Source organism: Vidua chalybeata, chromosome 7 (assembly GCF_026979565.1).
Source record: "Vidua chalybeata isolate OUT-0048 chromosome 7, bVidCha1 merged haplotype, whole genome shotgun sequence".
In the NCBI taxonomy this organism is placed as follows: Eukaryota; Metazoa; Chordata; class Aves; order Passeriformes; family Viduidae; genus Vidua; species Vidua chalybeata.
The window spans coordinates 12005410-12031556 of record NC_071536.1 but is presented as its reverse complement, the minus strand read 5'-3'; the positions used below and the strand labels follow the sequence as shown (position 1 = coordinate 12031556).

Below are 26147 nucleotides of genomic sequence, written 5' to 3'. Positions count from 1 at the left end.
CATTCCTAGAAAGAAAGACAAGAAAGAGGCTATAAAAGGATAAAGAATATGAAGGAACTAGAAAAATAATACAACAAAACTCTGAAGAGAAGAGGTAGAAGCAGACAAAGAGGCTGTACAGCACTATCTCTTGGGTTCCTGGCTTGTAGTTTTGTTTTAAAATTGAATTGGTCATACCAACTTTCATTAACAGAACACATTACCCACTAACACTGAAATATTATTTGCAGAATACAGGTGGGTATTTTTTCACTGGATTCTTGTGGCACTCACTTTATATTTAGCCATAAAAGGATGTCGGCCACCAAGGATTATCATATCATCCTCTCGGCTCAGAATAAGACGGACTGCTCTGCTGGTTCTACATCCAAAAAAGAAAAGAAACTGCAATTAAAATAAAGGATGTTATTAATAAGATGGCTATGGCTACTCATCATGTACCCAGATCCAGCCATGCATATAAACACACATTTAGATTAAACTTAACTTTGATAAGCCTGAACATATGCTTAACACTATGTCCAGATTTCATATTTCTCACATTTACAATCATGTCAGAATTTTCATTTCACCTCTTGAAAACCAACAAGATAACTCAGTCCAAACCACTCCTGAAGAAACTATTTCAGTGTTAAGTGCTCGTCACCTCTGAGCTATTCAGAATCATACTGAAATAGCGTGTCTTGGAATGAAACCAAAATATGAATAACAATAAAAATATGAAAATTAGTCTAGAAATGCATTTACCATTTAAAATAATTACTTTAGAAAAATGGACATAAGGTGTAAAATAAGGTCCTAAAAATAAAAAAGTTATTTTAAACCATAAAATAAATATTATTTTTAGCATGACCTCTTAATAAAAAACACAGATAATGTGGCCAAAAAAAATCAAGAGCAAATTTTATACCAGTGACAGTAGAAGTAACATACCTATTGAGCTAACCCCTCAAATGACAAGATCATTTTGGCTGATAGGATGTAGCCTGATGTGAATTTTGCAGCAAATCAGTTATGCTTATAAAGGAATTTAGTATGCCCTGACAGCTAATTGCCAATATTGCCCTGCCAAATTTGGAAGATGGGGGATGGAGCTTTATGTGTTGATGTTCTTAAACTAGTTCATGCAGTATTAGAAAAAGCATAACACCTCATAGATTAAAGCTAATTTTGACTGAAAGATGTTGAGAACTGAGCTAGAACTATTTTTTCTTAAAAGCAGTTCCATTCATGAACTCTTCCTTCTGCATTCTGCTGTGCCAATGAAGTTCACAACTGGAGGGTTAATGTCGTATTTTAATGTATGTATGAAGTCTCAGCATTTTACCCAAATTGGAAAACTTGTTTGCTTAATTTTTTTTCATACCCCAACACACACATACTGCACTTACTTGTTTGCTGCCACTGCAGCAACTGATGCCAATAGGCCAGTTCTCAGGATTTTCCCACCAAAAGCTCCACCAACTCGTTTAACATGGCACATGATCCTATTGGCTGGAACACCTAAACTCGCAGCTACCATCTCCTGTAAAACAAGTTTTAATATTTTATGCCAACTCAAACTAAGTCCAAAAGCTAGATTCTGAAATAGAAACCTTTTCTAGAAAAGGGTTCCTCAGATGTTACTATTTTTCTATCAGAAGAATATAACTTTTTCTTTACCCTAGGTTAAAAAGCAAAGAAAGAATAACAACAAACTCTCAACAGTGCTCACATTTCAAATCTTTACCATGCAGACTGTGAAAAGGCCATTGGCCAATGTGAAGAATAATGCTCTTGAATTACATTATCTAAACAGTAGGAAGCTTCAGGTATAATAAAAATGGATTAATATACAGTTTATATTATTTTTATTAGTAAGGTAATACCTCATTCTTATTAAAATAAAACTATTTGTTTCTTAATAATCTAAGGTTTTTCTAGTGTCAGGAATATTTTTGGTTGAAATAATTTTCTCAAACACAAAGTTCTTCATACTACTTGGCTATTGGCAATATAATAATAATGGAAATTATAAATGGAGCTGAACTGGGCTTTGAACACAAAATGCCAGTGTTGAGTCTGAAATACCATCAGTTTCATGCACTATGGCTATTGCTATGCAGGCCACAAGCTATGGCAGCTTTGTCATCTACCATCATGACAGTGTTTAGAGGGCTAGAACACCTCTAACTATGAAGACTGAGAGACTTGGAGTTTTTCAGCCAGGAGAAGACAGCTCCAGGGAGACTTTACTCCCTTTCAAACTATAAAGGCCTTTCAAACTATAAAGGTGGTTCACAAGAAACAGAGCAGGACTTTTTAGCAAAGCTTGTATTGACAGGACAAAGGGCTATGGTTTTAAACTAAAAGAGGGCAGGTTTAGACTAGACAAGAGAAAGAAATCTTTTATAATGAGGGTGGTAAGGGCATGGGAACAGGTTTCTCAGAGAACCTGTGGACACCCCATCACTGGGAGTGTTCAGGGGCATGTTGGATGGTACTTTGAGAAATTCTATGCAGAGGAAGACAACCCTGTCTATGGCAGGAGTGTTGAATTAAAGTCTTTAAAGGCTCCTTGAAATCCAAACCAATCTGTGATTAGGAGACTGCTGCATAGAGTAGCAGTCTCACTTTCAGCTGTTAGACTTGATCAGATCCTCAGTAGGTTCTGACTCTGTAGAGAACTGATTTCTCCTCACTTCAGTGGAAAAGTAACAGAGATGGAGGAGCCTCAGCACTTTACAGGGAGTTTTTCATGCCTACAATAGAGGACTATTAAGTACTTTTTTCAAAGGGAAAGGAGAGACTTATCCTGACAGTGTAGTGTTGAGTGTTAATCAGAATACAGCAGTACTACAAAGCAGCTGTTACTGGACAATCCAGATGGGCAATTTCATGTTTCTATGGTGTCTGTTCCTACAGATTTGTAAATCAAACTTCAAAAGCCCTATTTTCACCAGTCCAAACACTTTCTCTGAGAATGCTCTGCATTACCTGAATAATTCCTGGATGTTGTGTTGACACATACAAATCCATTTCTTTATCCTCTCCTTTTGGAACAGCAAGCATACTCTGAGTCTCCATGTAAAAGTGTTTCTGTCCCCCAATAAAAATCTCCCCTGACCCAATGAGAAAAACAGGTATTACTGAGGGAAGAGGACAGAAGAAATCAATCAGAGAATAACTAACAGCACACCATCATGTAAATTATGGCAGTTGGTGTCAAATCCTCTGATATTTCTTGTGTGAAAGAGCAACATCTAAAATAAAAACACAAATTAAAATCCTTGTAAGATTAAATTGGTCTTGTTCCAGTAGCATCACCAGAACTGGATTAAAGCAGAACACTATTGCCCACAAGTGGTGACAACAAAAAATAAAGCCTTGATAAGTTAAACAAAGCATGCACATACTGGACCAGGTCAAGAAGAGGGCCACCAAGATCATCAGGGGGCTGAACCACAGGATGTATGAGAAGAGGTTGAGAGAACTGGATTTATTCATCCATAAGAAGAAAAGGTTCAAGAAGAGAATCTTATTGCTGTCTATAACTACCTGTAGAAGGGTATAGACAAGAGCAAGCCAGACTCTTCTCAGAGATGCCCAATGGAAAGATAAAAGGCAATGAATACTATAAATTCCAGCCAGATATAAGAAAAATCAAAATCAGTATGAAAGCAGTGAAACACTGGAACAGGTGCCTATAGATGTTGCATAATCTCCATATCTGGAGATACTAAAAACATGACTGGACATAGCCTGTAACAACCTGCTCTAACCAGACCTACTTTAAGTAGGAGGTTGGAATAAGACTCCCTCTCAACCTAATTATTCTGTAACTTTTTTCAAGAACAGATGATGCAAAAAACTTGAATGTAGTAGCAGAACAATAATACACTAGGTTTAGTCATGTTGTCTTCCAACTGCCTAAGAGTTTTCTCAAGCCTAATGATAATATGGAAAAAGGTAGAACTGGGACTTGAAGAGCAGACAGCCAAACCCAAATACTGACAACCAAAAATTTCTTATAAAATGTATTGTACAGTTTACCTTCAACTATATTATCAACAGTTTCAAATGCCTTATCAACATTTCCTTGTTCTAATTTTCTTTTTGGCTCAAAGAATGAGTTGTGTTTTATAGCTTCCTGCAATAGAGAAAAAGAGAAATAGGGGGTTTTAAGTATTTTTAAGATTCCCAGCTTGTTGCACTATTTTAGTCTCAGGACCAACACCATTGTCTTTACAGACTGGAACCACCAGCTACCTAAATCAATGAATAGCTGTATTTAATCACTTTACTGTCATTGTTGAGTTTGTTTATTCAATACCAGCAATTCTTTCCTGATGCATCTTGTGTAACTGATGACACCAGTTTCTGAAGGAAATGCATTCAGTTTATTCAACCTGCTCTTCCCAGTCATACATCCAGGAAATAACCAAGACATCACAGAGTAAGAATGCAACCGCATCACCCAAAGAGTGATGCCAGTAAGAGGGGAAGAAATTATATGGACTAAGTAAAGGTGGACTCTATTCATAAATTAGTATTTGCTTTATTTCTAATAAGATTTCATTGGAGTTTCAATTCTAATGAAATGTTAACAAAATTTGTCAGCCTTTACCTATTTTTCTATCAGAAAGATTGTTCCATTAGACCACACACAGATATAAAACAACTGTAAAGTGACTACCAGAACTAATGCTGATTCCTTGCAAGTGTGTCCTTTGTTCCTTACTTCTACTCTCTTTAATCCAGGGTAAGTCCATATGTGACTCTTGCATTACACTTGTAAAATGTTGTTCATCCCTAAAACGTTTCTTTCATATTCGCCCAACAATTCCTACGTCTCCAACCTAGCTTTCAAGCTAGATGACAGATAAAAATGCTAGGGATAATCAGGAGCTGACTGTTAGCCACTATACACTATGCTGACTGACCAGGTGGTAGCTACCAACATGCTTATTGCCTTTTTGCCTTTCCTCGCTGGGAACATTAGGAGAGTTCTTTTTTTTTTTTTTTTTTTGCATTCTAATGTTTATTACTGTAAAACTTGTGAAACCTTCATACTTCTGAAACTGTTGTCTGTCTAGCAGAAGTGGTCAAAATTAGACAAATGTTAAAAATTTATTTATAGGGAGATACTCAGACTGCTTAATTGGATGTTCAAATTCATCTTGTTTCCTTAAAAATTTTATTTTAAAAGCAACTAAAGAGTGTGAACTGCTACTTCCATTCACTAAATAGGTAAAACAATAAAAAAGCAGAAGAAATTATTAGTACCTCAATTGTTAAAATTACTGGTTCCAGCATTTCATACTCTATCTTCACTTTTGCAGCTGCTTGTTTGGCATGAACATCTGAATCTGCGACCACAGCACAGACAATCTGACCCACGCAAATTACCTGTAGAATGCACATCACATAATGGAACAGTGGATTTGAACAATTCCCATATGTACTACTGAAGTTCTTATTTTACATAACCACAACTTATGTTTCCTGTTCAGAAGTTTCTTTGAGTTAGGACTTTTGTATTTTTACATCATCCATGAAGCAAACAAATTATAAAAATACCACTATAACTACAGAATCAAGGAAAATACAGTATTCAGAAATGGATAGTGGGAGTATAAAAGTCTGGAGAAAAAAAAATTAATATTAAGAAAATCAGTTGCAAAAAGATTGTATTTATACCTCATTTCTTGCAAATATAATCTCCGGATCATCAGAAAAATGAAACTCATTAGCAGCTGGCACATCATGAGCTGTTATGACATCAAACACACCTGCTACTTTTAGGGCCTCTGAGGTATCTATAGATCTATTGGGATATGAGAAGAGAGAAGTGTAACTTATTAATTATACAAACTGTTCACAGAGGAAGGGAACACAATACAGAGGTATCTTTCTTGTACGACCAAGATTTGCTGATAGGCTCACACACGCCTTTTCTTTCTGTCTCTGGCATGTGGAAAAGTGCAGACAGAAGACAATTTAAGATACTACTAATCTGCTTCATTTTAAGAGGTTATTTCCCTGTTGTATCTAAATTATGGGCCCATTAGATTGCCTGAACTACACTGGTTTAATAAAAATCACTGCACAATTATGATGTTACAACTGCAACTTTCTAAGACTTCACAGCCTATACACATATTGCAAGATACAATTACTCATCTTCAGATGGAGGATTCATGTAGAGAGATATAAAACAAGTTACAAAATCTGTATAAATAGAGAGGGAATGGAAATGTCTAGGAGTCTAGAAGGATCAGCAGAAAGTCTATAGGAACAGCATGTTTTGATAGCATCTACTTCAGCAGGTCATCAGATTCTAGCACATGTGCAGGCATCTTCTCTGGACACCCACAGCAGGAGACAAAGGAGACTGAATAGATCCTATTGACTCACAGAGATGGGGGTGGTATCACCTCAGTGATGGGACCAAAAAGACAGCTGCAAAACCCAGCACTAACCTAAGAATAAGCCAGGAAATATGACAAGGACTCAGTAGCTAGAAGCCCCAGTCCTATCTGTCATGCCAATCCTGACTAGATCACTTGAATATGTCTTGGTGCCTGAATGTTGAACAAGCTGCTAGGATAGGTGTATCTTGGCAGCATAAAAGCATACACTAAAACAGTTTTCATACAAAATAAAATCCTCTTCTCCACCCTTTTCTCCTATAAGCCTCATATGAGTTTTGCCACCTTGTTGCTGCAATGTTGCCACACTATTTCCTACATTTTGAACAATTTTCTTCTTTCATCATAGAGTTGATGTTTCAAAGCAGTGTTGGTAAAACTAAATCTTGAAGTCCGCTTGCACTGCACAGCTGAGCACTTTGTGGAGGTAGCTAGGCTAGCTCTGGGCTGATTTATGGACCAGAAACAGTTCACCCTTACTAGTACAGTAAAATAGGGTGAGACACTTAAATCCCAACAAACCCTTCTACTAGTGTAACAACACTGCTTCCAGCATGGATTTGCCTGCAGGTATCAGGCATGCTGTTCTGTACACGCATAATTCATTAGTTTCTCTAAAAATCTCAGGCAGCAATTAATGATAACACTTACACAATCTTAGCATGAGCTCTGGAACTAGTGACAGCAGCCAGGAAAAGCTCCCCATCCACAGAAGGAAGGTCATCAATGTAGACTGCTTCACCAGTGGCGTGCTTTATCCCCGACTGGTGCATAATGGGCCGTCCTACAGGGTCTTGGGGAGACTGGTTCGGCTCTACATCCTGAACAGTCAGAAACACACACCCAGCACCCCCAGTTAAAAAAAGAACAGTCCTGTTACTCTTACAGTGATCAGAAAATTAGATGAATGAACAACTGCTCATACTATCATCTTCTGGTTCAATACTGAAAGACATGTGGCTGCAGGAGGTGACTGCTGCTCCCGGGAATTTCTTTCTCCTCTTTTCTTCTCCCCAGGACCCTTCAGAGAGCACCACACAGGTTTGTTTACCTGGATTTTTTTCCTTAATTATTTACATCAAAGTGACAAACCCAGCACTTTTTCAGAAGGACATTTTCCTCCATTACTGAATAATGTAATGAAGCTTTGATAATTTTCTGAATTATTCTCACAAGATTCTGCTCTGAATGTTACCAGTGTCAAGTGGTGTACTATGAGCTATATGCTATAATTTCTAAGATTTGTCTTCCTCACTGAAAGAGTGCAACTGATCATGTAAATCAGCGAGAAAATATTGCCTAAATATTTTCTTCCCAATTATTTATTTGCACCTCAGTATGAATTTTATGTCTTATTAATCTTACTTTGATAAGTTTTTTTTTTTTAAATTCAGTGTTTCCAGTTAAATCTGCCATGTCAACTAATGTTGCCAACTTCCAGAACACCTTCCCAATTTTTGTGTCAGTATTCATGCTTTTTCCTTTTCTACATTTAGAATTAGTTAATTGCTTACAACTTAAAATGTTTTTACTTCTAAAGCTTCCAGCACACAAGTGTTCAGGCTACACACTTCTACTTCCTACACTTTCTGGCACACTGTCTGATTTTGGCAAAAAGTCAAGAACAAACACTCTTCACTTGACTGCCTGAAGTTCCTCAAATGGATGTCTCAGCCAAACCACTTCAACATTTCTGCCACAGAATGACAACATATTTGGATTTCAGGATAAGCATTCTTTTTTTTTAATCTTGATTTTAAAAGCTTAATAATGTCCAAATGAAGGAGCATAGACAAAAAATACAGCCTTACAAAATCTAAATAGACATTTAAAGTGGAAGAACTCAGATTTTCTGGGTTTCTAAATTTCTATTGCTCAGTGCCAGTTTATATGAGTAACAAATTGTTTAAATTTCTGATGTTCAGTCACTTTATTACAGATGGGGAATAAACTGAGGAAAAGTCACAGAGAAATAGTCCCCTTGATCCTGGCTCCTCTTGCTGCCTCTTGCCTTTTTTTTTTAAATAAGAATAATAATAGCTCTGAAGGAAACTTAAGATAACAATTTGAACAAATCTGAAGTATTTAAAGCTAAGGTGTTTTTCTAGGGAATATCGAAAAATTAAAAGAAAAACATATTTATCTATACTTAATTTGAATTTTTCTTCAGGTTTTCAAAAGTTGGTATTTTGACTTGTGTATTGAGGGTGTCAAAATATCAAAAATCCTTGCAGATGTTTCCACCCTGAAGTATTTATACAGCAAGCTCAGAAAATACCAAATGTGTTCTTTGCTGCTCTCTACTGTTGATTTAGGACAACCTGCTTGTGTTAATTTGAGCACACAATCATTACACACCATCTTAATTCCTAAACCTACAGTAAGACTTAAGAGCCCCCTGAAGATCTTGAAACAACAGTACTATAGCTATGCTATAGTGTATATAGACTATACCTGGGCTTTTCAATCTTTTTTTTTTTTTTTTTTTTTCCATTTCTTTCTAACTGGCTTGCACACTGCAATAAATCAATTTTAAGCAGTCTGACAATGGAGTTTGCTTAGCGTATTTATCTTCAAAGAATTGTCTACAAGAAGTGAGTATACCCCAGAATCTATTTTTACAAAAAAGTATTCTCCAAATGAGATACACTTAAAATCAACCACTAAAGCCTTTTGCTTCCAGTCCTTTGGAAAATCTGAACCTGACCTTCACACCAAAGCTCATGTTTGAACTGTGACTTTTTACCTAATCTTATAAAGCACAAAACAATGTCAGAATGAAATCACTTGCCTGATATATTTGGATACTCTGGGGCATTCTGGTTTTGAAATCTTGTAGGACACTCCCATATTCCATAGGAATGCCAGGATAATGGCAAGGATCCTGAAAAGGAAGTGAATTACTACTAAAATTCACATTTTGAACATTACAATTAGAAAAGCCAACAACCAAAATCAAACACAAAATCTTTATACAGGAAATGCTTTCCAGACTCAAACTAGAAAGGCCCTAAAACAACAATGTGAAAACAACATAGAGGTTTTAGATGACACTACATAATATTTTAAAATATAGTGGATTCATCAAATATGCTTTTTAAAGTAAGCAACAAAATAGGGACAGACAGAAGAGCTTTGTTTTGATGTCTGATCAAAAGTGGCTCAGAATCACTCCTGGTACTAAACAATTACCTAGTAATGGCAATTTAGAGGGAAGAGCTCAAGGTAACGCAGAAGAAAAATGTAAAAGGGATATTTTTCTCTGTGAGAACTTATTTAAGACAAAAATAAAAAAGTAAATTGCACCTAGAATGTCTTGGCAAGTGAAACTTTAGTGTCCTCATCTCCCAGTCAACAGCACATACTAGAAGGAGGGTTGCTTTAATATCTACATTTTTTTTCCAAAGTGTTATTTCTATTTCATCTATTTGTGTTTTGAACTATAGACAGAGTAAGATCTCTTGTATATTGTCTTTGGGTCTGGGAGCTTGCTACCAGTATGTTGTTGTATTAGTATAGCTCAAACATCTTTTAAAGCCTTGTGTGCAAGATAAAGATATCTGAGCATCTAAAAGTTAAATGGGCATCTCTCCATCAGTCTCTTTTGGAGTTAAACACTTGGGTTTTTGTGCAGCTCCAAGCACCAAAGACAATGATTTAGCACACTGTACAAATCGCAAGCACTAACATATAGCAAGAACACCCTTTTTATTTACTTGCACAAGAGCAGACATGGGGAACACTTGGTTTGCTCAGACTGGAGGAGACTCAAGGGAGACCTCACTGAGGTCTTCAACATCCTCACAAGGGAAAGCGGAGGGGCAGGTATTGACCTCTTCACTCTGCTGAGCAGTGAGAGGACTGGAGGAAATGGCATTAAGCCAGGAGGGGAGAGCTTCAGTTTGCACATCAGGAAGAGATTTTTCATCCAGAGAATGTTTGAGCACTGGAGCAGGCTCCCCAGAGTAGTGGTCACAGCCCCTAGCCTGAGTTCAAAAAGCATTTGTACAATGCTATCAGGCACATGGTGGGACTCCTGTGGTCCTGATGCATCTCCTGTAACTCCGCATAGTCCATGATTTTATGAACTAATTTACCATTGTCTTCAATGACTGTGATACTTCCAGGAAAAATCTGTAGAAGAAACTGACCATCAAAGTTTTCTTATAGTCTACATTTTCATCACCAGCTGAGCCTGGAAGAGCAATTTCTTTAAGAACTAGTCTGCATGCTTCATCCAACATTTGTTCATTCCAGTGTCTATTAGGAAGAATAACAGATACAACCAGATCATTACTAACAAAAATAAATACCGATTGCAGTCATATATGTGTACTATCAACTGCAGACATAATCCTGCTCACAATGAAGCCAAAATATTGATTCTAATAATGCCTGCAATTTTTAAAATGGTGTAGATCAATATTGCTCACAGAGCTGAGCCCCCATAAGTAAATTGAAATAAGTGCTATGCCAGCATTTTTAAATAAACAAACACATAATTAAACAAACCCTATTACTGCTTTAAAGCTGCTTTAGCAGTCTTACTGATTCTCACCATATTGCAGATACTATCCTATATTTGAAAAAAAAGTAGATAAAGATATAGATGCAAAATGTAGATACTTTCAAGGGATCTAATTAGCTGTTACATTTTCTGAAAGCTCTGCCTTCTTCAAGTATCTCAACACTGTTAATTCTCCATAGTTACACAACCACAGATATCAAAATATTAAGTCTGTTGGACTAAATTTAATAATGTTAAGCATCAAAAAATAGTGAGCACTTCAACTAATCAAACAGTTGCATATCAAATAGCAAAAAAGGCCACTGGGGCTTCATTTAGTGATGTTTTTAAGCTGCTTGAATTTGCAATTTTTTCCTCCAAAACTTGGAAAGGTGCTGCAAACTGGGAGGGAAAGTCAGGGACTAATTCCAGAGATTATTGGGACCTTATAGATGAAGAGATATTGAAAAGGTGAAGACTTGACTTGTGCTTCTAACTTTATTGGGCACATCTAAAGTTCTCAAACTTTGTATCTTTTAGAGACAAGCTGAAGGACTCTAGAACACCGATGAGATGATTATCAAATGTATGGGATACAGAGTAATTTACCCAACCTTGGGTTAAGGTGCACAACTGACTGATGTATACATCATCCTCTTATCTCACAGGAAATCTCTCTTATCTCTCTGCATAATTCACACTGGAGTTGCATCACATGTGCAAACTACAAAATGTAACAATCCTGAAAAGTCATCATTAAGGCTTGATCATTCACTTGAACATACAAAGCATCAGTCAGGCAAATGAAATCTTTCTGTACTTTCATGTCCCAAGGAACATGAACCCAAGCTTTCAAAGTCCCTTTGTTCAGAGACACACGCAAGACAGAGAAATTTTACCTTCCAGTAAGTGTCCAACAGGTTTGTTTTGCACAGACTGTTGTCGCAACAGCACCTCCATAGAAAATGCTTAGATCCTTTATAACATCTGTACCTTCTTCAAAAAGGACCCTCATCCCAGCATTGGTTATCGGAAGAGCATTTTCCCGTCTTGCTGCTTGTCGAAATGCAGAGACATACTCCCCCTGAGCAAGATCACACAGAAGTGCAGACATGTAAGTATCTGAAAGTAGAACTTGTTACTGCACTATGTGAAGCAAGAGAACAGAAAATGAAGAGCACAAATTAAACTTCCTGACTATTAAAGACCATGCACTTTCATCTCTTGACCTTTCAGTAGCTTTACCGTCTTTGATTTTCTAGCAGCCCATACCCAATCTGCCATCACTTACACAGTTCAGATGACCTAGATTTTTCATGGTAGATAACTGGAAGACAGGGATTTTGTGGAGCTGTATTTATAACAAGATGTTAAGTTTAGAGGCTTCAAAGTATTGCCAAACTTCAGTATTCATATAATATAACCCATAAGTCTCTTCTAAGATCCCATATCCACTGTTGTATTGTGTTTTTAAGTTTCATGTTTTTTGTACCAGTTCTGTAATGGTTCATCCCTTTACCCCCATTTCCCCCATGGTTTTACCCTGAACTACCCCTTTCCTTGTATGTCAATCTCCCCCCAGTTTATTGGATCATTCCCCTGTCCCCTCCCTGGTGCCTTGTCCATCACTCGACTCCCCATCCCACCCATCCAGAACCTTCCACAAAGGGTGTCGAGTGACTGGATGGGGGCCAGGGGTCCCTCCTTCCCACCTCCCCTATTGAATTCCCCATGTGTCTGTCTCCCCACCTTCCACTCCCCCGAACATTCCCATTGGTGGGTGGGTGATCTCCCCCCATGTTTCCACCCCTGTTTATATTGTGCTGCACAGCCCAGTCTGGGGCTTTGGTCGGTTGGTTCCCCTGGGTTGTGGATCTCCCTGGAGATCTCCTCAATAAACCTGGACTTAACCCCCAACTGGAGACGATGCCTTACTTCCACCATCGTCACAACCGTCTCACCCGGCAAAGCCAAAAGCCTTAGCCGCCCTCCCAAGGCATGGGAGAGTGTCCCCCACCGTCCGCTGTGCCGGAGCAAGCCAGGAGTTCCCAAGTGGACACAAGGACTGGCACAGCAACAATCCACTCTTGCAAACCCAATATCAGTTAAAGACTATTATTCAGTTCAGCAACATTTATGGAACCACCACACACATCCAAATCTTATTCCATTTTAAAGAAAAATCCTCAAAAGATGACAATGCTTTAGCTATTTGATGCCAGCCATATCACAGGTGAGCAGCCTGCTTGGGTGAGCACAATGGCAACTTGTCCAAGACCCCTTTCCACAGGGGATCTAGACAATTGTTATTGTCCTCATCATTTTAGGGCAAACTTTTTTCTGAATATTACTCTTTACGTAGCATCACTGGCTACCTGCTGAGTTGTGTTTTTTGGCTGAAACTGGGAGATAGTATGGCACTGAAATGAATAAATGTAATTAATTCAGAAAGTGAGCAGTAACAGTGCTAGTTTAAACAGACAGATTATGCCCCTTCTTGCTCTTTATTTCACAGTCTCTAACTCTGCATAAAGCAAATCTAAACAAACTAATAACTTACCTTCCTAGAATAAGGAATATGGATAGAGACTAAGATCTCTTCTGGTGTAATGGTATTGTTACCAATTCCATCTGCAAAAATATCACACAGAAGAATCTGTCGCCTTTGTCCTAAAAAAAAAAAAATCCAAAAAACCTCAAATCCAGAAAATTCCATACAATTGTGCAATGAACACAATATCAACAGTATTTTAATTGGCAAGAAATACCTGCTGCCTTCCTGAATAAATAACCACTACAGAGCTTATATAAAAACTATCAGTGATATGTTCTATAAATTGAAATGGTTGTTCCATCTTCCATAACATCATAATACCAGATTCCTAAAAAAGTACCCAGAGGTCAATTCCCATTCTGTAATCCTCTCTTCCAATACTGCCATGATGATCCCATGCTCACTCCTGTCAATCTATTCCAGTTCTCTGCAGCTGCTATCATAACTACCTTTCTTTCTAAAACATACAAAATGAGGAAGTAAACTGAGTAAAGAACTGCTGCAAAAGTGAAAAATTATTAGGAGGGTGGGGCTTTTGTTGTTTAGGTTTTGGGTTCATTTCTTCTTTTCTTTGTTTGCTTTTCCTCTGAGATTCTGAACATTTTCAGGAGTCCAGAAAGAAATAAATGCTATTGCTTTTTCCCTTCTTTTTTTGATATTTTATTCTGAAAGTGACCATATTTGTTATTCTATGATACATATTATGACAGTTAAATTTTTCAAAAGGGAAGATGACAAAATTCTGCAAGGAACCTAAATCTCTTAAGATACCTTTGTACACTTAAAACCTCATTTACGCTACAGAGACAGGCTATCTCCTCCTACCTCTTGAAGCCAGATTGAGCATGCAGTTGCTGGCTGCCAGAACAGGATTCAAGTCTGAGGTTGATTTTCTACTTATGATGTTTCCACCAAATGACTTGAAAAAATAAAGCAGTTTATGTTACCTTTCTCTGTAATCATCATATTTTTACGTTTAGTGATAATATGACATGTGAACTATATGTACATTTCTACATATTGAAAGCTACAAAAAGAGGTATTGATAGAAAATTCATGGCAAAATCAAAACTAAAAATGCAAGTTCTACATGTGGTCAGGATCAATTTCACATTTGTTACAATTTTTTCAAATTGTAATTGCAAGTAATTCCCAACATACAGCAACATTTCTTATCTGTTCTCCGCCCAGAGTTCTCAATTGCTGCAAGAGAGCACAGAAAACCCTCGTCTTCTCTTCAGGGAACTCGGCAATTGCATTTGTCAAGATGTCTTTCACTAGAGAGAGGCTGCAGGCAGCTCCCAGAGTTAATCCTGTAACCAAAAGATTTTGAAAGTGTAACATGTCCGTTGCTTTACTGCAACGTTTTTTACTGCCTGGGTTTTAAAGTGTGTTCAGACTGTAGAGTAAGAGCAGCTCATGTGAGTGAAGGCAGATAAAAGGAGAGGGGCCTTTGCATTTTAAAGGAACTAGAACCTTTCATTTCAGGAGACTGAGGGTAAAATCCCTAGAAATTATGAAATAGAACTAATACCTCACCTCTTCTGCTGAAAGAGAAATCCCCTCTCTGCTTCCAGCTGCACATCCCAACTGCTTCCCTTGCACCTTGCTTGGACTGAGTAAACGTTTAGGAGACAATTTCACACAAAGGTGAGTCAGCTTCAAAATGCTTTCAATAGACTCCTCCTATTTTTAAGCATGACTTTCATCCTAATTTCATCTCGCTTTGCATACGCACATTCTAGTTATTCTTCTAAGGTGTGGGTGGGTAGCATTGGCAGCAAAAACCCAAATAGTCCTAACAATGAAGACAGTATCATTTTTCCCATTAGAAAGAAAACTCATGTGTATTTACTTGAGAAGTTTTTTTGTAAGATTATATTTCTAATTTTTTTGTAAATAGTACACAGTTCCCTTCTATTAAAAACAATTATTTACATAATAAATGAATGTTTTCAATGAATACTGGGATTCAATTAAATGTATAAGTGAAAATATAAATAAATTTAATTTTAATTAAGCAAAGTAATATTAAATTCTGTGTATTTAAAAGAAAAATTTCATCAAAACTTATTTTGCATTTAAATCTGATTAAAGAGAGGAAATGCTATTTCTGGCTGGCAAACAAAATGGCATATCTCTTGTTTTAGAAGTAGTAAGTCTCACCCTTCAAAAACCTAGGTTTTATTTATACACTCTAAAGAAGGAGTAAGCATTCTCCCAGCTTCTTTTCAATTCCTGGCTACTCTTCAGCTAAGAACAAACTAGTCTTTGAATAGAACTGGATGACTGATCAGAAATAAAATAGATATTCTAAATGAAATGACAGAACTGTCAAACACAGTTTACCACTTTAAAAAAAAAAAGTGGCTTCAGGCAAATAGCAATTTCATCAGACATGACTTTCCTTAAAACTTTGGCTGTAAGCTAGTACAAGGCAGCTTTTATTCAATTAGACTATTATAGTAAGTTGAGACCTGTTCTAGTTGTAGTTCTAATCCACCAGAAATTATTTAAAACCCAAAACCTAGTCTAACTAAAAAAACCCTCCATGCTTATTATAAACATGTAAGTTGAGGTACAAAATTTCTAACCTATTATAATTAATGCTGTTATGATTGAGAAAAAGATTAGTTAATACATATCAGCGATGCCAGTTTAATCACAGCCTTTTTCCTAAAGTAACCAAGCATGCCACATGCTAACTCTCCCTGTGGTGCTGTATGGGTCTCTCTCTGCTATTCAGCAGAGCCTGGTACAGCAGTCACAAAGCACATCCTGCATGACTGAGCACCAGAACCAGTATTACCAGAATAATCACCCTCGCACTAAGGCCCAAGATAATATTGCTGGTCAGCTCTGCACTGCCTCATGAAGACAAAGACATCCTGCACTGTGTTGTTGGCAACAGCCCCCTTGACCTGGGAAAAAGCCAAGCATGCTTAGGAATGAGTTGCTCAGCACTCTGGAATAGTGCAGCATTCCTTACTTCAAAGAAATTTTCTATTTCAGAAAAAAGTGTACTGACCATCATTTGTGTATTTCAGCACATTCAGATCTGGGATCCTTGCAGGAGCAATAAGAACTGGATGGAACATACCTCTGAATTTCATGTCAGGTCCTACAAGATAGGAACAAACTTAGACAAAAGGCTTTTCCATAATAACAACTCTCACATACTGGAATGTAAGCTTAAGGATGAAGATGCAAAAAGAATGACAAACATAACCCCACTCCCCTCATGCACACTGGAACTAAGGCAACAGGAGCAGCCCTGATTACACACATACCCACACCGGTGTTCCCAACCACAAGAGGTGCTTTAGGGTAGGCGGCTTTCAGATCCAGCAGTTCATCCAAGCTTACGGGAGAAATCCATGTTACTCGCTCCCCACGAAAAAACAGAGTTCGTTTTGGTTGATTTTCTGCCATTCTCTGATGGAGAAACATGGCAGATTTAAATATTTAGACATATAGACAAAAGTGAGGTTTAACAGACACTAGACAAAGTCAAAAATGTTCTTAAACAACAGCAATTCTACATAATCCCTTAAAATTGGACAAAAAGGGGACAGAAAGGTTATACTGGCTAATGTTTGAACAGTGGTGAAAGTTGAGACTGTGTGGGTGAAATGTCTTCAAGTAATTCCAATGGGCTAATAAACAAGAATGATAATAAACAGTCCCCTAGCAAAAGATGTAGGGATAGATATTACAATTGCTAAAATTGTTAGAAAAGCAATAAAAAATACTCAGGGAGGTATTTGCCCACTTAGCTTGCTTGGAGAGCACCAATGGCACTGACAGCAGCATCCTCTTGTAGATTATGCATGCACTAAAGTGCTGTTCTAGCACTGTTCACTGATCACTTGGAAATAGCTTGTGAACCAGTGCTGGTACAAACACACAGTCAAGAACTCCTGTCCTACAGTTATCAACCCTTCTCCAGAAGCAGTGAGCTAACTATAGAGAATGTGGCTTTGAATCTCTAGACTGATAATAAAGTAAAACAAACAGCTTTCAGTTTTTCTAGGGCAAATCCTGCTGTCAATAATTAAGGATGACTAACACTTTCCATTCCAGCTGTTTATATCTTTGGGCATGCCTTAATCACTGGGGCTAAACGCCCTCTGATCTGGGTGGCCATCTGAGAATAGACTAACAAAATTATTAAGCCACAAAATTGTTTTCTGATGTTAAAAATTGTTTGCCATTCAGTTTGCTGCAAAGTATTTGTATCTTCAGCTACTGGACTGAAAACCCAGTTTAGGTTGCTTCTTTATCTTCTCACCTAACACCTAACTTTGCAGCTTCATTTTCCCAATATGACTTTTTTTGATATGTGAATATTCATTAAGCTTACTGGGCAAAAAAACAAAAAGGAGTATAACATTAAAACGTTTTGACATTGCTTCTGATGAATTACAGCTAAGCAAGACTTAAGAATTAATTCCGAACAGAGCATCTGAATAGTCTATAAGCAGCAAAAGGTACCATTAGTTCTGGAGGGAATATAAGCTCCTGGGTGGGATCCAAGGGCTGGAATTCATCTGTTGAAAACAGGCTGGTGGGCACCTTAAAAAGAAGGCAAGCAAAGACCAAGAATTTTCTCTCATCGTTACTTTCATAATAATAAAAGCAAAGCCAAACCAATAGACTGCCACTGAAGTCAGTAAAAAAATTAGTCATTTCATTATCATTTGGATTTATTTTTAAATCACCATGTATCATTTGGAAGTGCTGAGATGAAAGAAGTGTTCATAATATTTTCTTAAATTTTACTGCTAACACTAATGACAGTGCAGAAGGAAGCAACTGAAGGACTAAGTACAGGCTTCCTGTAGTTCTACTATAACAAAGTAGTTTCATGCTAACATAAAGTACTCAAAACCCAAAGAAGTAGATCAGATATTACTGAAAGAAAATTAAGAACAAGGTGAAGTATTTGTCTGGATAAGAGATTTCACATAAAATCACAATCATAGCTCTAATTTTTAAGAGTGTATAAATTCTTCAGAGTCAAGTCAGCAGTTCCCCTAAGAGACCAGTACTTAGTGCATCATAGATCATTGATTTAAGCAAATTTCACATATGCCCTAATGTCTTCCACAATATGATTCTCACTGCATTGGTAGAGCTCACACTATTAATATTACTGAACCTGAATAACTGTTCAAATCTCAGCTCTGGAGATCCAAACTACCTTATACAAACTATCTAACACATCAGAGCCTCCTCACAGAAATATACACATTGAATCCTCAATTTTTCAAAATATTTCCAAATTTCTTGTGAGGAAAAATAAAATATCTTATTTATCAAATACTGTATGCAATATTCTTTCGCTAAGTTTTATATTGAATAGGGTCAGTAATATATTTAAAACTTTACCTTCTCTTCATTCTCAAACAAATCATCTTCCTGATCCAAGCAACATTTTCCATTTGTTTTCCTTTGACAACAAACGGATTCCTAAAATAGGAAATTCATGTTAGTGAAATGCTGCCCAGAATGGCAACGAGTTAAAGCTCATAAGAGTGACTCTGTATTTCAATAAAGTTCTAGATGAAGTTTAATAACAAGTTGAATTAGAAGGATTAAGTGTTAAAGGAATGATATTTAAAAAATAATTTTAAGTCATCAAATGTTGACATCCTTAATACAAAATAATTCCCACTGTGTAGAATTCCTTTGACATTGTGAGAGCAGATGTAGATGGTCTGTATTGTTTCCTTTACTAATGTTCACTCCCATTTCTCCTCGGGAGGTTTCTGACACATTGCATTACATTTTAAATTCTAAAAATATGGACTGAAATTCTGCTTTTATTCGTGCCAGTACTAACACACACTAAACACACAGAGTTACTTCAAATTAGTTTTCATAATCCAGGCTAGACACCATGTTCACTTGTGTTTATCAATTTTTCTAATGAGTTAGGCCATTTACTCAGAATGACATTTTGAAACAGAGGGAAGGGATGATCTCAGTGAAAATCTTGATGGCTTGTATATGCATATACACTGATGGCCCCAATCTAGCACTCCCATCACCACTACTTCTTACCTTACAGAAGGTTTTACAGGCATCTAGGATTGGCCTGTATCCAGTACAGCGGCACAAGTTCCCTGAAGGAAGGAAATCAGTCAGAAAAAGCTTTGCTCTAAAGACCTGGATTTAGAATGTTGTGTCTTTATGAGAGTCTTGTGTTTTTCAAGCTCAAGAACTGTTAGCTCTCAAAAGGACAAAATAGAACAGTGTCACAAGACTTAGGACCCTCCAGCTCCTGACAAAAAATGCTGTTGTTTCAAAGGGAGTATGAAATAGTTGAGATCTGCACTAGAGTGAATGCTGGCTACAGCTCAGTATGCAGGTAAATAAGAGATTGTACAGTATTTTTCACCCACTCAAAATGTTCTTTTTCTCCCTTTTTCTAGAGGTGAAGGAAGCCAACATTACACCTCTAAGCTCACCACACAGCAACAGGAAATGTCTTTGGCTCCACAGTGACTCTAGAGCACAACAGATGACAGAAGGCTATTTTACCTACAATAAATGCTCACACTTTCCCTTACTGAAGATAGTCTGCATCTCTCTGCCTTATCTGTTTTAATCCTACTGCAAAGGGCCTGTCCTGCAAGGCTTATTACATTATCAACAACAGATATGAGACCTTGGAGATGCTCAGATGCAGCTGCTTCTCCAGTATGACATCATTTTTGCACATCTGATTTTAAGCAATTCAAGATACACATATGGGGATGTTTTGGACGCCTGAAACAATCCACAACTCCATGTTTCATTTTCCAGAATAAAAGAATGACAGGGAATACAAGGTCTGCAGCCAATAACAACTCTTCCAGGAAGCTCAATTTGTAAGAGTACATCCTCCATGCATGCAGACATGTATACTCACATGGACAGGCACTCACATAGACAAAGCACCTGAAGAAATGCTTCAGGAACACACCTGCAAACTAAAAAGTGGCAATATTTACCAGCCAGAGCTGCAAGCATCTGCTCTGAAGTTGGTTCTGGGTGGTTTCTTAGCAAAGTGTATATGGACATCACCATTCCAGGTGTGCAGAAACCGCACTGGGAGCCATGGCACTTGGCAAGTCTTTCCTGAAATGAAATACCACAAACAACACTCATCTCCATTCTAATGAATGCTCTCTTAAATGGGAGATGCCATACAAAATGTTGCCTTCGTAATAAACCAGACTTTTTAAGTAAAACACTTTAAGCAATATCAAATGGGAATAATTATTTTCGGTGTGATGTTCAGGCACATCTTACAAAAGAAGCTAATTAACCTTCAGCAGACTTCTGTCTTTTTTGCACTTACACTAAAACATGAGCCAAAGGAACATTGTCCAAGACATGTCATTAGCCCAAGGAGAACAAAGCCTGACCCACTCCAACAATCATTACATACCAACTACTTGATCAGATTGTCAATATTAAAGTAAGATCCATCATGAGCCATGTCATCAGCCTTGATCAATGAACCACCAGAAAACAATGCTGTCCCCTGTTGTCATTTAGCAGGGAAAACAACCATCTTATGAAATTCCTATGCTCTAAAAGCACTGTCACTAAAGCCATTCCATCCAAAAAAGAAACCAGTAATCTTCCTATACAGTGATGCTGCACTCTCACCTGAACTGGATGAATCCTGGTTTTTGTACTTCCAACACCTTCCACTGTAGTCACTGCTGTACCGTACAAGGAGCAAATAGGAAGCAAACATGCATTGGCTGAATAGTGTCTTTGGAACATAAAGGAGAAAAAAGAACATGGATATTATTTTAATAAACAAGTCTGAGCATATTTTTCAGTCAATCAAGACATAGTTCACACTTTCAAAGCAGTCACTAGTAACATTTGGAATGAGAAGGGATCACTTTCTAGCTATGTCTCTTGTCCCCCATATAAAAGCATATCTATGAGGACAATTCAATGGAATTTACATCTTCCTTAATATCTCAGTCTTTTCTAATTATCCTCTTGTCTCTCTTGCCCACAAGGAACCTGTCAACTGTATTTTGGAAGAGGAAGATTGGGAAGGGAAGATTGGTGCAGCCATTGGAAGGAAGTAAAAAATTACTGCTGCAAATTTATAATCAAAATTCTGATCCAAAGGAAATTCTGATGCAAAGTAAATATCATACAAAATAGGAACAATGTTGCAGTATAAGCCACAGCATATGTCACAGGTGAGAAGGTCATGATACACAAAGTATCATTATACAATTTCAAAAAGCTTCAACCCATATAGAGTAACACCCCACCTCTTTGGAAGGTTCAGGTATCTGCCCAGAGAACAACAGCATATCACTTCAGAAGGCTGCAAGTGTCTGCCCCTCTTGGTCCTTAGCCCAACCTTTTCTACCCCTCATGTTCATGCATTGCACCTGTGCCCTCTGTTCCCTGTGGTGATTGGTCAGTGCACCTGGGCACTCTGGCTCATTGCTTTCAATGCTGTTCCCCTGCTTTTCACAGCTGTACCCACTGGGGCTGAGGCTCGGCCGCAGCCCCACTCCCAATTACCACAAACTGTGTACCTACAGAACAACACACCAAAATGAAAATTCTTCAAAGCATTTCATAATTTCAATAAAATTATTTGGTTTTTTAATACAGTTGAATTTTTTTTCAGGAGTCTGCTTTAATTTTTTCTCTTTCATTAACTTTAAACATTTTCATTTGTGTTGCATTCCAATGTAACGTAACTGTACAAAAGGACAACTGGAATGTTATTTTCCCCACCAATAAACATTTCAGTGCACAGTGACATGTAACCATTTAACAATTTGATTGGAGTTTTCTCAACTTAAAAGCAATTTATTCCAGTTTTTAGCTTAATTAAAGTTTGAGTTTCAAAATCTTTCTTTCTGTGGGTGGGGTGTAATGGATGGAGTTCAGTATTAAAGGGCTGGTAAGACTCACACTTCCGCCTACCCTACCTTCCCACCTTGTATGACAGTATGCTGGTTTTGGATAGGATAGAGTTAACTTTCTTCACAGTAGCCAGCGTGAAGCTGTGTTTTGGATTTGTGCTGGAAACAGTGCTGATAACACATGGATGTTTATTTACTGCAGAGTAGGGCTTACACAGAGTCAAGGTCTTTTCTGCCTCTCACCCCACCCCACCAATGAGGAGACTTTGGGACACAAGAAACTGGGAGGGGACACAGCTGGGACAGCTAACCCAAAATGACCAAAGTCATATTCCATGTCATATGGCAGCATGTGCAACATATAGAGCCGAGGGAAAAAGAAGAAAGGGTGGAAGTTTTGGAGTGATTGTGCTTGTCTTCCCAAGTAACCATCACAGATGATGGTGCCCCGGCGGTGGCTGGACATCTGCCTGATGATGGGAAGTAGTGAGTAAATTGCCTACTTTGCTTTGTTTGCACAAGCAGCTTTTGCTTTATCTATTAAATCTTCTCTTCTCAATCCTCGAGTTTTCTCTTTTACCATTCTGATTCTCTGCCCCATCCACTGGGGGGAGCGAGTGAGCAGCTACATGGTCCTCAGTTACCAGCTGGACTTAAACCACCATGATGACCTGCAGGTAGGAGCCACATTCCAGTGGTCAAGCCAAAGGGTCTTAAATTAATGCCTCCTACAACCTCTTGCAGGGGCTATCAGTATTTATAAGCATTTGAGTATGATAGTTCAGCAAATTTACAATACAGCTGAATCAACAGCAATTTTTACAGCATTCTCCTTTTGGATTAAAGTGACCCTTCCTCTAGATACTTTTATTATTAAGTACAAGTTCTAAAATTCTGTTTTTAAGGTTTCATATCTGGAAATGGTATCAACAATCATAAAATTTTCTTCAGGTTTCAAAATATTCTGTTGAGGATACCGTATCTTCTTTGAAGCTGGCTCATAAGTTGATATCATCACTGTGCAAGCACCACAGCCACCTCCTCCACAGCCATACTTAGTTCCTGTAAGACAAACTGAAAATGCTCTCATTAGGGAAAATAATTATCTGATTCCATTCTGGGCTTTATTCCACTCAAAGGCTTGAGACCATCTTTTTTCCTAAACCCCTAAGGAATACAGAATTTGTTTGGTATCAGCATATGTACTGGACTCCTTTCTATATTGGAATAAAATTTCCAGTGAAAGCAAGATGGACGCTAAGGAATTACATGATCAAAATCCTCTTCCCAAGAAAACAGAAAACTTGATTATAATTTATTTTGGAAGAGGAGTAAGTTGGGACAGAAAAGGGAAGTGAAAAATACTTCTTCAAGTGAAAACTCAAAAGGAAGAAATATGGTCAAACCAGCTGTATATCTAAAATTCCAGTGGAACGCTAAAACCAATTTCCCAGTTTCTCCCAGAAGGCCCACTTATAGTCAGGATATTTGCCTTGTATCTCATCTGAAGGATCACACTTGTGAGAGAAGTGCTCATTTCTGTGAATCTGGAACAGTGGCCAGTCTAAAACTGTGACTCAACAAACAACTATTTTAATGCTCCAAAGACACCAAAATGAAGATGCCTTTTTGCCCCTCAAAATTCCATGAGCCACAGGTTCTCATCACAAGATCTCCCCTTTACCAGGAGAGAGACTATTACAAAGCTTGGGGACTTCTATTCTGTCAAGCTACTGACCACTAGGTTTTTAGACTTCTTTATGAGGTGGGAGGGGAGGAACACAGATAGACACATATTCATTGTGCCTAATGGCATAATTTGTGTGTTTAAAAAGCCAGGCTAAAAATACAGCAGCTCAGCTGAAGAATATTTGGATTAAGAAAGAGACATCATTTAGTGTGGTTGATTTATCTTAAAGGAATCACAACTTCCTTAATCTGGTAATTAAACCTTGAATTAAAATTTATTAGAATTTTACTTGAATAAGGCTTTCACGAGTGACTTTAGGGAGCAGACAAGAAAAGGATACGCCTCTTTCGCAGATAAGCCAAGAGCATTTGTTCAGGATCAGCATTTTTCTCTATTATCTACAGCAAGAAAGTAAAAACAAGGTTTTATTAAGAAACCAAGGGTTTTCAAAATTCAGGGCACAGACTACATTCACACAAAGCCAGAAGAGAATCCTCCACTGCTTCCCTCTCATAGAACTGCACTAATTGCCAAACACTGCAGGAGAGTTTGGGCTCCTTCTGGAAATTCCTTTTCAGACAGATACATTTCCAGAAAAGAAGTGTTAGGGCACCTTGCAAGTACTAAAAATAACTGCTGCTCAGTGAAATGTTATACTGAGGGAACTGACCTTCGGCCACACTAGAAATAAAAATGCAGAACTTTAAAGACAGCATAAACAACTAACTAATGATTTGCAGATTTTAAAGTCTCCCTGGCACTCTGACGTACTGGAAATAAACATTAGAGGAAGCCTGTAAAGATATTGGCAGTAGCAATTTCTTTTCTAGCTTTATTTATATTAACCTTTACTTGCTATAAGAAACTGACAACAGAGAGCAACAGAAATACCCATATTCTTGACTGAGTACAGTATTTCTTATTTGGTCACTTAGAATCAGCTAGTTTCTTACAGTTTCTTTGGATCAAGAACCAGTCCTTTATACTCAATAGTCTAAATTTGGGCACTGGAGTCTTGCTTTCAGTTGTGCCTCTGAGAACCTGACACCGTCAAAGATGAGAAGCCAGACACACAAATGAAAAAAGTGGTTTGCTTACCAGCCAAGTTTAATACCCAGCTGAAAGTGTGTTTCACTTTGACACGGTTTTTCTCCCAAACACAGGAGAGCTAGCCAAAATGGGTTGCAACCATCCAGCCTTCTTCTGGAGGTTTGTGTCAGGATTCGGTTACACTCGTATGAATAAAACTAAGGAAGCTAAATCTGTGTCCTTCGGGGTTCCTTCAGGCACAGCAGCCCCTCTCTCTCCCGGCTATACTTACCTTCCTCCCATTCACATAGAAAACGAGCTCCTCAGCCGCCGCGGCCCCTTGCAGTGCCATCGTTCGCAGCCCGGAACCAGGAGCAGCAGGGAACGCCGCGCAGCTGGACGCTCCTCGTTATGCGGGGCGGGGCCGCGGCGAGCGGGGCTGGCGCGGAGAACGAGGCCGACCCGGGGGTAGCACCGTCATTGTTTTCAACGTCCTCAGCTGACTCAAATATTTATTTACTTCAGCCTTCTAAGGTGTTATTTAAGTGTTGGAAAGCTAAGCCATACCTCACACTTTCTCAAAGGATACAAGTGTTCCTGCAGAGCAAAAGGGCAACATTAACACTGTGCACTGTTATCAGGTTCTTATAATAAAATCACCAAGAGTAATTTAAAATTGAGACAAAAGCCAGCAATGTAGTGATCGTGAGACCAATGGGATTTCTGTTTATATTTGCATCCACAAAATAATCAGCAGTAAGGTCCAGGTATCATAACCATTTGTAAGGGCTACTTGTGCAGGCAAGGGTTCCTCTTCTTGTATAATCAAAATATATGGAATTAATTTCCTACAAAATTTCAATTATATTGAGTAAACATGAGAAAAAGCGACTTTAATGCCATAAAAAGAAGTTCAAATTACCTTATCCTCAGCAAAATTATCCTAATTCCTGGTGATGGCTACACATTGATTTTTATGTCAAAAATCATGAGGTGCTTTTACATCATTTTTCTGGAAAGAGCTTCTAATTTATCAAATGACCTGATAAAACAA

The 26147-nt window shown here is 37.9% G+C and overlaps 1 protein-coding gene across 1 annotated transcript in view; it reads right to left on the bottom strand.

The window, feature by feature from the left end:
- Window positions 1-25456, bottom strand: part of AOX1 (aldehyde oxidase 1) — a 37219-nt gene extending 11763 nt beyond the window's left edge. Inside the window, exons 1-23 of the mRNA XM_053947845.1 lie at window positions 25386-25456; window positions 24405-24462; window positions 23352-23448; window positions 21134-21242; window positions 20470-20596; window positions 19538-19599; window positions 18863-18943; window positions 17966-18046; window positions 16762-16906; window positions 16500-16592; window positions 14633-14784; window positions 14297-14390; window positions 13478-13587; window positions 11817-12001; window positions 10508-10670; window positions 9200-9294; window positions 7062-7232; window positions 5680-5806; window positions 5266-5388; window positions 4033-4129; window positions 2977-3101; window positions 1392-1525; window positions 274-361 (exon numbers count right to left, since the gene is read on the bottom strand). Of these exons, the coding sequence (XP_053803820.1) occupies window positions 274-361; window positions 1392-1525; window positions 2977-3101; window positions 4033-4129; window positions 5266-5388; window positions 5680-5806; window positions 7062-7232; window positions 9200-9294; window positions 10508-10670; window positions 11817-12001; window positions 13478-13587; window positions 14297-14390; window positions 14633-14784; window positions 16500-16592; window positions 16762-16906; window positions 17966-18046; window positions 18863-18943; window positions 19538-19599; window positions 20470-20596; window positions 21134-21242; window positions 23352-23448; window positions 24405-24462; window positions 25386-25445 (2577 nt within the window). The 5' untranslated portion in view covers window positions 25446-25456. The remainder of the gene's footprint in view (window positions 1-273; window positions 362-1391; window positions 1526-2976; window positions 3102-4032; window positions 4130-5265; window positions 5389-5679; window positions 5807-7061; window positions 7233-9199; window positions 9295-10507; window positions 10671-11816; window positions 12002-13477; window positions 13588-14296; window positions 14391-14632; window positions 14785-16499; window positions 16593-16761; window positions 16907-17965; window positions 18047-18862; window positions 18944-19537; window positions 19600-20469; window positions 20597-21133; window positions 21243-23351; window positions 23449-24404; window positions 24463-25385) is intronic.
- Between the last annotated feature and the right edge of the window lie 691 nt (window positions 25457-26147).